We start from the raw sequence: 12,844 nt of genomic DNA on the forward strand, positions 1-12,844 counted from the left end.
TTATGATCAGCGATTCTGGAGTGGGACCCCAGCAACCCCAAACAGGACTGAATAAATAATATGAGGTATAAGCAATGTAAGCTGAGTGTGGGGTCAGTGAGATCATGGGGGGTTCAGTATTCTGATGACCTGTGGGAAGAAGCTGTTTCCGAAGCCAGTGTGTGTGGGTGGGTGGATGTGTTCTACCAAAGGGTAGAAATATAAATGCTTTCTGTGCCATTTGTAGTATCTAAGTGAATTTTAATTGAGCTAAAAACGCACCTTGTACTTTGTATATGTCCTGATGTCTTGCAGTACTGTGCGAAAATAAAAAATCTGAAAAGCAGACAGAAAAAGTCATCCTGGATACACATACAGGAGCACTCCCTTCATCTACAAAGAAATATATACATTGATTGACAGCCAGACAGAAAACAGATTGATATACAGTAATAAGACAGATAATTAACTGCCGCTGCAAAGTTATGGAGAATTGGAGCACAAACAGCACCCTGTGGAAGTGAGAGGATGTCAGTGGAGTGCCCTCTCACACACTCACTGCAGGATGATGCCTACATCCTCATTTACCTACAGTCGTTTAATTATGGTTTTTGTCTTTGATAAGGACAAGATCAGAAAATGTTGCCGTTGGTGACCACATGGAGTGTGCTTCCAGAATGTTCTCTTCCTTACTTGTGTTCTTAGGCTTAAAATGTGCACTGTGTGTCCTTTGCCACTGTGGTTGAGTCTTTCCATCTGGTTGCTGGTCATCCTCCCCTTCTTTTTCCGCCCACTTTCCAAGAACCACAGAGTTTTTAAAACGATGCAGGCGCTCCATGATGTGTCCAAAGTGTGGCAGACTGGCAAGTTGTTTTGATACCATGACAACAAATAGTACAGGGGTCGGGGCTTGTGCCTTATGATAGGAAGGTCCCTGGTTCAGGTCTCCCTCCAGCTATAATCCCCTTCATAGAGGTACTTACCCTGAATTGATACGGTACGACTCCCCTGACGTATAAGTGGGTAAATCATTATAAAGCTAAATATATAAAATTGTAGCTTCCTTTGTACGAAGGTATCAGCTAGAAATTTCTGAAGAACCCCAAAAGAAAATTTAAAATTACTTTCACTTATTCAGCAATTATTTGTTTTACTAAATTTACAGAAAAAGATTTGGTAATCTGCCTTTCACCAGTTTTAGTGACTTCAGTTTCTAACTAATACTGCAGATGTCATTTTTCTTCTTGGAAAAGACACTTCTTTTGTTTTAGGGCAACGCACTGAAAAACTGTGATACAGTTAGGTGTGCGAAGATTCACTTAATTCTGTGATGATTCCATAAATATGTAATCCACTGATGTGATAAAAATTTAAAAAAAAAAATATGCATCAGTATTATTTTAGATATGTTTCTATTGAAGAATTCCCATTACAAAAATTCTTACATTTTCAAGTAGTGTTTAATGCCCTGTAATTTGTGCCAAAAGTCAGTGATTTCATTTATTATTAAAAAGGCTAAATTATATAAAACTTAAATGAAATCAGTGGTGTAACTTGTTCACTATTAAATAATGACATTTTACGATATTTGTAGTGATACTGAGAGCGTGGTGGCACAGCAGGTTTGACCGGGTCCTGCTCTCTGGTGGGTCTGGGGTTCGAGTCCTGCTTGGGGTGCCTTGCAATGGACTGGTGTCCCGTCCTGGGTGTGTCCCCTCCCCCTCCAGCCTTACGTCCTGTGCTGCTGGGTTAGGCTCCTGTGACCCCTTATGGGACAAGTGGTTTCTGATGATGATGTGATCAGTCATTGTGTTGTTCTCTGAGATGCACATCGGTTTGGATAAACACATCTGTTAAAATGACTAAATGTTAACGTAATATAAATGTCAGATTACTGCAACAGTATCGGTGAACGCTGTCAATACATTGCATTCATGAGCACGCAGTGGAAACATACATCTCTGAGCTTCACAGGCATTCTCAGAGCGAGAACAGAAAATTTTAATATCTGTCGAAAAATATTAGATGAGTCTAACTATTCCAGTGCACAATGAGAGAGAAGAATTCCCCTCCCAGTTCTGAAGCAGAAGAACTTGATGTGTGGTAAGCCAGAAAAGCGCGGTGTGACCTTTCCAAGGCAAAGCTGTGTGGTGCGTGTTGGTGGAAAGTATGTGAGCGAACGGGTTCGGGGGCTTAAATAGCGAGGTGCAGCATTCACTTATAAAATGGAAAATGGAACAAATTACAGCAAGTTTGGGCCCACTGTATGCTATGGATCTGTGTTTGGATTTGTGATTTTGTTTCAGGCAAATTACTGACATTTACAAACACCGTGAAGATTTTTCATCATATGTCTAGAGATACTTTTACATTACATTTATGTTTATTCATTTAGCAGACGCTTTTCTCCAAAGCGATGTACATCTCAGAGAAAATACAATTTGTACATTACATTTGCAGAAAGAGACACTTGGATGGAGACGTGTGATTCTTAAGTAAACCTAGTTTGTTTCTTTCCACTTTATGCACCGATGTTCATCTCACCAGTAGGTGCATAAAACTCAGAATAGACGAATCCTGATCACCTTCCTACATTTTTTTTTTTTTAAAAAGGTACACAAACATTTACATACAATGCGGGACTGTAATGACTTAATATGAAAGATAATAATTTGTTGCTCTTTTTTACAGTTTCAATGTATGAGTATGACCAAACTGTTTAAGCGGAGAAAAAAGCATGAGTGCTGCAAATTGAACACGAATCAATGTTTCGCAATCGTGCATTTCAGCATTTTTAGTTTGATGGTCCAAACATTTTATAGGAATAGGGAGTGTTGACCTTATAGCCTGTTTCCTGAATGAAACTGTAGTTCATAATAGAGCCCTAAAAACTTTGAATCCAGCAGCTGTAAATTCTGTGGTTTATCAGTTTTATTATTCATTTAGCTAATGCCTTTCTCAAGAGTGACCTGCCGTCTTAAACTCACACATTGTCTGAAACTGCTTGTCCCAAACAGGGTCATGGCGAACCGGAGCCTAACCCAGCAACACAGGGAAAAAGGCTGGAGGGGGGACACCCAGGATGGGACACCAGTCTGTCACAGGGCACCCCAAGCAGGGCTCGAACCCCAGACCCACCAGAGAGCAGAACCCAGTCAAACCCACTTCACCACCTCACCTCCCAGTGTTCAACTGCTTACAGAAATTTATCCATTTACACACCTGGGTAATTTTTGGTGGCTCAATTTGAGGTAAGTATCCTGTAAAGAAGGGGGTGCGGCGGTGCAGTGGGTTGGACCACAGTCCTGCTTTCCGGTGGGTCTGGGGTTCGAGTCCCGCTTGGGGTGCCTTGTGACGGACTGGCGTCCCGTCCTGGGTGTGTCCCCTCCCCTTCCGGCCTTACGCCCTGTGTTACCGGGTTGGCTCCGGTTCCCCGTGACCCCGTATGGGACAAGCGGTTCTGAAAATGTGTGTGTGTGTGTATCCTGTAAAGAGACACAACATCAGCAGGGAGAAATCTCAGTCCATAGAGTACAGCATGGTGCCTCCTATCACTCACATTACCTGCTGATCTCCTCATACCTTTTTTTATATCTGTTGAGCAAATGGCGAGCAACGACCTCCAGATTACACGGCAAATAGGAAAGCAAGCAAATGTTACTTCATGCATAAACTGAAATTTAAGGCTGCGTTTAAATCTAACCGAACACAGAATAACCCGGTATGATTACTAAACAAGTTTACTGAAACAGATGCAAAGATGTCTGTATGAATCAGTTCAGCCTCTCCGTCGCCTCCATTCTCTCTCTCTGCCAGCAGTGAGAACCACTGTTTCTGTTTTTATTATACGGTACGTGAATATACGACAGTTACCACAAAATCATAACTGGGGTGGAGGGTTGTATGAGGAATAATGAAACCTTTAAACAATATGATGATGATTTGTTTGGGGCTGTGAGCTGAAATGTATTTCAGCATGAAAGACTTCATAGAGAAATGAGCGCGTCATTTAAGTAAAAGAACAACGTATGTACGGAGTAGGCCTCGAAGATCTTGGTGTAGCTTAGAGGCTGGTCTCCCATCTTCAGCCAGTGGAGAAGAGGAAAAGGAGGACAACAGCAGTTCTGAAAAAGCACTGAGGTACGTGTGTGAACCACGAAGACCAGAGGCAATCGTGGTCATCAGGTCATGAATCACATCCCCTCATTCTGTGACAATTAACTAAAACAGCATATTTTTATTAATCACACTTAAATTTGTGATGACAAAACTCTGACAAAATTATTCCTTTTAAAAACAAAAGCAATGACATGGGATTCATGTGTAATACACGTATTTGGGCTTTAATTACAGTATATGTGGAACATATACTGGAAGTCAGTAATATATTTCCTGTTGTCTGCAAATTACTGTAAGTTTTTGTGGTTTAATAATAACTAAAGTGGACATCTGGAGGAAACCCTTTGTAAACTTCTCTCAGTGCTATTGTAGGGGAATTTTTAAGTAAATTTTGTCTGGAGGATATGCAGATGTTGTTCACCACAGCTTGAAATACAGTAAACACCAGAGCACCATGTGCTCCTTATTTACGGGACCTGCAACACAAGTGGAGCCAAAATAGTCTGTCTGAAAACAAGCGGGAAGCTTGCAACCTTGCATTTTCTGTTCCTGAATCTGACAATAATACTCCACAAGTGAAACCAACGCACTCCCTCAACTACACCTTGCGCATTATGTTCCTATTCCATGGAAACATCTGGTTTTCGGTTAAAAAAAAAAAAAAAAAAAAAGGAAGAAATAAAATGTTAATTAAGCACACCATGGAGCAACATTAGTTAACAAATAGCAAAAAACCAGTGTTCATCGTACGCTTGAATTACTTATTTTTGAATATGTCTGAAATTAAATGAATAATTATTGCAAGATAATTTATCTCCTAGCTATCACACTGCAGTGTTGTGTGACAGCAGTGTAAAGGAGCCAAGTATGTGTTTTTAATAAGGAGATAAGAAACTCACAATAACACTCACTTAAAAAACTTTTTTATTATATTGTGAATTTAATATAATTATATAATATTTTATTATATTTCTTATATTGTGATTGATTTCCTGTACATAAAAACAATATTGTCCACCTCTTACTGTCACGCCACTCCCTCATCGGCAAATGACCGCACCTGCCGCTGATCAGCATGACCAGGTATAAAAGGAGCGCCGTCACCGCTCCGGGTTGCGGAATCTTACAGCGCCGACCTGCCTGGCTTGTGATTCAGCGATCTACTCCCAGTTCCCCATTCCCTGTTAACGTTAGTGCTCCTCCTAGCTTCTGACCCCTGCTTCCTCACTCGGTTGCTGAGATATGCTTGGCTCTGGATAATGACGTCTGCGCCCCGGAGGATCTACTCCTGTCCCCGACCTCCGTTCTCTGTCTCATCCCGTGACTGCCCCAGAATAAATGTATCCCTACTTGGGTCCAAACCTCTACCTCCTGTCCGTGTTCGTGACACTTACATTCTTAACACATGCATAATTTGAGGTAGGTATCCTCTAAAGCGGCACAACAGCAGCAGGGAGAAACCTGACTCCACAGAGTGCAAATGGCAAGCAACAACCTCCAGATTGCACAGCAAGTAGGAAAGCATACACACAAAAACAGCTGGTTCCAAGCGGGGCTGCGGTGAGCCGGAGCCAAACCGAGCAACAAAGGGCGAAGGGGAAACACCCAGGATGGGATGCCAGTCCATTGCAAGGCACCCCAAGCGGGACTCAAACCCCAGAGCCACCAGAAAGCAGGACCCAGTCAAACTCACTGTGCCACCGCACCCCCCCATTCTTAATGTAAGTTTTGTAAAATTTTCCAAAAAAAAGTACTACTTGGTTACCCTTTTGTATGTAATCTCACACATTGTTTTTTTTTTTTATAAATTATACTTGCCAATTTTGGTACTGTTGTACCACTGCGTTTAAAAGGAGGAGTTATCTTGCTGCATATCTGTTTATCTAACTGCAGTATGATCTTTATCTTTATTTATCATTCATTTATTTTGCCATTATATCTCAAAATTTCAGAATTTGTATAATGTGCACCTGAACTCTGATGGCCATTGCTCAGGTTCTGTACAATAATTCAGTTCCTTATTTTACAAGGAGTACAATTATATTCCAAAATCTGGCAAGGACTTCATTTCATTGAAACAGCACCCCGACTGAACTTTAATGTGAAAGTCCTTCTTATGAATCAAAAACATTTAAACCCATTTGTTTAGCTCAGGGGGGGTGTGGTAGCACAGCGGGCTTGGGTGGGTCCTGCTTTCTGGCGGGTCTGAGGTTCGAGTCCTGCTTGGGGTGCCTTGCGATGGACTAGCGTCCTGTCCTGGGTGTGTCCCCTCCCCATCCAGCCTTGCGCCCTGTGTGTCGCCTGGGCTAGGCTCTGATTCGCCGCAACCCTGCATGGGATAAGTGGCTTCCAACAATGTGTGTGTGTGTGTGTTTAGTGCAATTGTGCAATGAATTTTTTTTTCATGTGATTAAACCCTTTGGCATGTGATCTATTCAAGAAGGTTCCCTAAAGCAAAAATGTGTAGTAAGCATTTGAAATTTCTCAATAACAATAAAATAATCAAATGTCTGACAAGATGCACAAATAGCAAATTTACAGTACGACACAGGCTTTACCTGCGGGAGGGGTATTATCTCCCTTAATGTTCAAGCTGTCTTAATGTGTCCCCCCAACATTTGTGCAGCATAATAGTTCAAACCATCACCTTAGAGTAAAAGGACCTGGATTCCCCCGGATTATGAAGCAGTGTAAATGAGTAAATCAGTGTAAAAGCTGATTTTATGAAAGTAGTATTGACACACAAAATTAATTTTGGACAGCTAACATTACTTATGCATTGAGAAGTATTGGTGGGTTTGGCTAGTGCCTGCTGTGTGGCGGGTCTGGGGTTCGAGACCTGTTTGGGGTGCCTCGTGGCGGACCGGCCTCCCGTCCTGGGTGTGTCCCCTCCCCCTCAGCCTTCTGCCCTGTGTTGCCAGGTTAGGCTCTAGCTTGCCCTGCTTGAGACAAGTGATTGTAGACATTAGTTGGTTGGTTGAAAATCTTGAAAATGAATGGTAAGCAAACTGTTGGTGATTGTAATAGTATGCAAAATAGAACCTGAATGATGAAATTGCGGTTAACTTTCGATGTGGAAAAAAAGCTGAGCCAAACTTTGAAAGTTTCCACCACTTCCACTTTTCAGCCAATATAAGGGCTTGGCTGGGCATCAGTGGTGGAGAGATCCATCCACCTGCTAACAGCCAACCACAGCCACAGCGACAATGAAATACTTTCTCCTGACCGTTGTGCTTTTTTCCTGGATCGCTGTATTTCAAGGTAAGCTTTTACCCTAAGCAGTTTTGTGCAGTTACTTTCAATAAAAATGTATATTAATTTTACGAACTTAGTTTTCTTTTATTTTTTAATTTATTTTTATTCATTTTATTTTTTTTTTTATTATTCATTAGAAAAATCACACAAAATGGTAAAAACAACCACAAAATGATACCTACCAGAAAAGTGAACTTGACAATGCATGAAAAAGCATTAAAGCTTTGAGCAGGTTTCTTATTACATTCACTTTATTGGTATTTAATGACTTTAGTGACACATTCTAAAATAAATCTGCGAATATGAAGCTTAATCATTATTAGTAATAGAAAATGTAGGGCAGTAATCATAGTTTTAACAAAGTCTTGAATGACAAGATATTTACAGGAAAGCTCTCATTAACTAAGATAGAGAACCATACAAAAATTAAAATTACAACAAAAAAAAATCCCAAAATACAATAAGAATTTTAGGATTGCTGTTAACAATTTATAACAATGACAAAAAAATTTTACGATAAGTCATAAATTAGCAAAAAACATAATGACAAACTTACAGAAAAAAGGGCGACAGGTAGCTTTGTGGCCAAACATTTGCCTTGGAATAGGAAAATCACAGGTCCAAATTGAGCTTCTGCTTTGGTACCTTTGAACAAGGTACTTAGGCTGAACTGACGCAGTAAATATCACCCAACTGGGTAACTGGGTAAATGATTGTAAATAGTTTAGCAGAGCATACTAAACTTTGACAAATGGGGCAGCTAATAGATGAAATAGAGAATGCAGGTCTCTTTTTCTTGTTCTTACAAATCATTAATCATGACCTGGAGTTGAGTCAAAACAAAAACCTACTTGGACCTGAAATTGAAACAACCGAAACTGTCAAGTTATCACGCATTACTGTATTTTCTCTCTTGGGTTAACTTAAGAAACCAAAGTGAAAGGGCTAAACTGTAACTGCTTTCTTTTTATATATACGTATAACAAATGCAAAGATCTGATTTCAAACTAGAGTACTTGATTCCTTTCCTTCTTTCTCATTTGCAGCATTGCACAGAGATCTGCCTTATAATAAATGCCGTTGTCAGAGCATGGCAACCAACTGTGTGAATATCAACCCGAAAGCTGTGAAGGAAGTCCAGATCATCCCGAAGACGGCCCTATGCCACCGCACTGAGATCTTGTGAGTGGGTGATGTGGTTTGTCAGACAGCACTGATTAAAGGCTTCTTCAACACAAAGGCTAGGAAAGTCTGGGGAAGAGATTGCTCATCAACTGTCATCCAAAGGGCTCAACGCCCACCCAGGGACTTCCCCACAAACCTGCTTTACATTTCCTACCTTGTGGGCGGTAGAGGACAACACATATTTAAATTATGTACGTCTATCTTCAGCTTATTAGACACAGGCCTAATCATAACAACCTTAAATACTTCTACTCAGGTGTGTTAATTTCAATTCCGCGACTCAAATAAAAGTCTTTTTTATGTTTGTTGCTTTAGGATTACCCGGAAGAACAACACAACCATTTGCCTGCACCCGAATGCACCATGCATCAAAAAGGCCATTGAAAAATTTGTAAAATGGTAAGTTCACTTAACAGTTCTTTTGCAAAGCGAATCAACCATGTAGTCAAAAAGCAATTGCCTAGTAGTAAAATGTACAGAACTGATGACTTACCAAGCTTTCAGCCTGAATGTTCACATAAAACTAACAGGCCTTTAGGTTTTCTCTTATGTAATAATTTTCATGTAGTCACTGTGATCATTTTAATTAATTTTTTAAATTTGTGTTTTTCCACAGAGGATCAAGGATTCTGATGACAGCTAAACATCAAGATAAAATAACATACAAGTTAAACAAAATTTTTTGCACATGTTTTTGAAACTAGATCTTTTTCTGGAGAAGTTTTTAATAAAATCCTTCATGTGAATTTGACAAAGTATGTTTTTCAGCAATTTTATTGATCATCACAGTCACGTTTTTAAAAACAGTTGTTACTTATAGAGAAATAAAAAGGGCAAACTCTAGTGTCATATTCTATGCCAAGACTTTAATATAAGGCAAAATCATGACCAGATTATACAGATTATGGGGGTTGTGGCAGCAGCAGTCATTGCAGCAGCAGCACGTTCCAGTCTGATTATTTCAGGTTACCCGTTCAAATCCTGCTCTTAGTGGACTATCAACATGTCCATAATTTCATCCAGCGGTTTTTTTTGAGGTGCTTGAATGCATAAATGTTACCTCTAATAATAATAATAATAATAATAATAATAATAATAATAATAATTTGCTTTTATTAATTTAGCAGACGCTTTTCTCCAAAGCAACGTACGTCTCAAAGAAAATACTATTTGTGCATTATATCAGGAGAAAGAGACATAGTTGCAGATGTGTGATTCTTAAGTACAGTTAGTTACTTTTACCATATGCACCGATGTAGCTGCATAAATCTTTACCAGAATATCAGTGATTCCTAATCACATTCCTCGTAGTTTTCTTTTGAGATACATATACATTTACGTTACATTGCAGGAGTAGCTGTGTAAAGGATTGATCTGGGCATCATCTTAAAGTTAAAGTAGATGAACATTTATACCTTACATGAACTTAAGAGATCATGGGCAAAGTGAGTCTGGAAGAGGTGAGTTTTAAGACCCTTTTTAAATGTGGACAGAGTTTCGGCGGTTCTGAGTGAGAGCGGGAGGTTGTTCCACCACAATGGAGCCAGAACCGAGAACATCCGTGCTTTACCTCTCATGCGTGGGACCACCAAGTGGGTAGATGCGGAAGAGCGTAGCAGTCTGGTTGGGGTGTAGGTGATTATCAAGTCTTGTAAATAGCTGGGAGCAGTTCTATTGATGCATTTGTAGGCTATAACCAGGGTCTTAAATTTGATCCTGGCAGCTATACGAAGCTAGTGCAGAGAAACGAGTAGAGGAGATACATGGGAACCCTTCGGCAAGTGAAACAACTCGGGCAGCAGCATTCTGTATCAGTTGTAGAGGTTTGATGGCAGTAGCGGGAAGGCCAGACAAGAGAGAGATGCAGTAGTCCAGATGGGATGTCACCATGGCCTGGACATGTAATTGCACAGAGTCTGTTGTGAGGTAAGGATAGTTCCTGCGGGTCTTATGCAGGATGTATCTGCAGGTTCAGGTTGTGGCTTTTTCAAAGAAATATAAAAATAAACATTAATTGCACAGGGATCTGATACATATTGGTAAACGCGGTTGTGTTTTATGACTCACCTGAGTAATTGCTTACGAGAAGGTTTCTCCCTTAAAAATGCACAAAAATGTATCTCCTCAAGAAAATGCATTACTGTATCTCATTATTAGTTTCCAAAATTATTATGGAGTTTAAGTTTTTATGAGCTCTTATTGATTATTAATTCGTAATAATCACGCTCAGACCCACCAGAGAGCAGGCACAGGCCAAACCCGCTACGCCACCGCGCCCCCCTAATAATTATGTAATCGTTATTGATTTATTAATTTATGTATAATCAAGTGAGGAATATTGCTGATGGATAATTAGCTTTAAATGCAAGAGATACCTACTGTAAAACTGAAAGCTTGATTTCCTATTTCCTGTTGTTAAACTGGGAGGGGGTGATATTTTTAACTGTGCTGCTTTTCAGAAAATCAAAGGTGACAAATGCACCTCATGTTAGTTTTGCTGAGGATCTTCATCAGAATTGGTTTTGTTTCCTGTTAAATTTAACCTAAACTTGTTCATTGACGTTTGTACTAGATGACTAGACTCTGAAGTGATGAATCAGTAACTACTTAATTCTGTTTTCAAGACCTTTGAAATAATGATAATAATAATACATTTTTATTACTCTGCTGCTTAGTTATAACAAGTTAAAGAAGTCTGAATGATCAAGATCACACTTAAGATGACAATTGTAAATCTTTAAAATTCTATAAATGCTTTGTCCAAGCTCTTCATCTTACCATAAGAGATTACACGGTGCTCTCATATGAAAATGTTTCATTACCTAAGATTTTCATATTATCAAGTAAATTCTTTTTATATTCAAAGTGTTACATCTCATTTGAGGTTTCAAATTCAGTCACATATTAACACTTGCATTTTAGAAAAATTTGATTAACATTTACTTAAAGTCTCTTTCCAAATTGACTGTTACATGTTATTGAGTATTTTAAGTTTTTATGTTACCAGGTTAGTTAGTGAGGGCGTCTCTGTCCCACTGAATAGGTGTTCCACAGGGCTTGGTACTGGGTTCCTTAATCTTCTCAGTCTACTCTGCTGTGAAAAAAGAATTCGATTTTTTTTTTCTGTTTTTGAAGGTGTTTTACTTTAAATGTGACCAGATTTTTTTTTTATCATTTCTAGTGGGATATCAGTGAAGCCTGAGAGAGAAAACTGACATGTGAAGTGTCATTTTATTAATTTGGAAGATAAGAAAAAACATCATTATCAGACCAGAATATGATATTGATGTTCACAATTAATAACTAGTTTTGCCACCTTTAGCTGCAATGACTGCAACTAAATGTGTCTTGTAGCTGTTGACCACCATCTCATATTGCTGTAGAAGAATTTTGGCCCACTCCTCCATGTAGTTCTGCAACACCTGCATGATCTCAAACATGAACAGCTCTTTTCAGATCTTGCAAGCTCATCTCAGATCAGTAGATGAGCTTTCATGTTCCTTTCAATGAGCAGCGATTACCACCATGGCACTGTCCCACTCATCCCTTTTTTTTGCACAATGCCTTTTTTACTGTGCAATCATCAAAACTGACATGAGTTGAGGCAACAAAGGGCTGTACTTCACTGGATGTTTGTCTTTCTGAGCTCATTAATGATTTTAGACCTTGCTCATATAGGGAATTTAATAAGACAGTTGTTTCTAGGTAGACTCACCACTGATCCACACTTCCTCCGTTTCAGAAGCATGCTCTGATTATAGTTTAGTTGAGGTTTGAAGCCTTAGAAATGGCTGTGTAACCTTGCAGAGACTAATAGACTGCAGGAACTTTTCACCAAAGGTCTTCTGATATTTCCTTTAAATGTAGAGCAATGTGCCTCTATGAATCTCTGTTTTTTTGCCAACTTGACTGTCTACTGGTAAGGGTTTAAGTTGTTCAAAAATGCATGGATATGGGCAGCTAAATTATTTGGACAGGGCTGTATGTGTGTGTGTGTGTGTCTCAAATTAGGCCTGTTCAGATGTAAACAGATCATTAATTTATTAGAATGATTAAAGTTAAAGCAATTCCTTTTTTAACTCCTATTACTGGGCACTTCATTGTCTTCCACATCAAGTACAAGGCATAAAAACAATACTGGCATATTTTTTCTCTCTCAGCCTCCTTTTGTGTACTACTAGAATGAACAAAATGTTGGATCAAATGTAATGTGATATAAAAAGCATTGTACACTACTTGGCTCAGCCATTACCTCTCACAGGACCTCCTATCAATGCTTTGCACTGATTCACAGCTCTTTGCATCT

General features: G+C 39.4%; 1 protein-coding gene across 1 annotated transcript; it reads left to right on the top strand.

The window, feature by feature from the left end:
* Positions 1–7,276: 7,276 nt before the first annotated feature.
* cxcl13 (chemokine (C-X-C motif) ligand 13) lies at positions 7,277–9,222 on the top strand. The gene is made up of 4 exons (XM_018759123.2): positions 7,277–7,359; positions 8,400–8,535; positions 8,854–8,937; positions 9,155–9,222. Coding segments are annotated over exons 1-4 (276 nt in total). The 5' UTR covers positions 7,277–7,304; the 3' UTR covers positions 9,156–9,222.
* Positions 9,223–12,844: the final 3,622 nt, after the last annotated feature.

This window comes from Scleropages formosus, chromosome 17, assembly GCF_900964775.1.
Source record: "Scleropages formosus chromosome 17, fSclFor1.1, whole genome shotgun sequence".
NCBI lineage: Eukaryota > Metazoa > Chordata > Actinopteri > Osteoglossiformes > Osteoglossidae > Scleropages > Scleropages formosus.

Bases quoted from the DNA above. Each gene is read 5' to 3' on its own strand.
- cxcl13 (XM_018759123.2), top strand. From the start codon at position 7,305: ATGAAATACTTTCTCCTGACCGTTGTGCTTTTTTCCTGGATCGCTGTA. The intron at 7,360-8,399 runs GTAAGCTTTTAC...TCTCATTTGCAG, and splicing joins CTGGATCGCTGTATTTCAAG to CATTGCACAGAGATCTGCCT. The intron at 8,536-8,853 runs GTGAGTGGGTGA...TTGTTGCTTTAG, and splicing joins TGCCACCGCACTGAGATCTT to GATTACCCGGAAGAACAACA.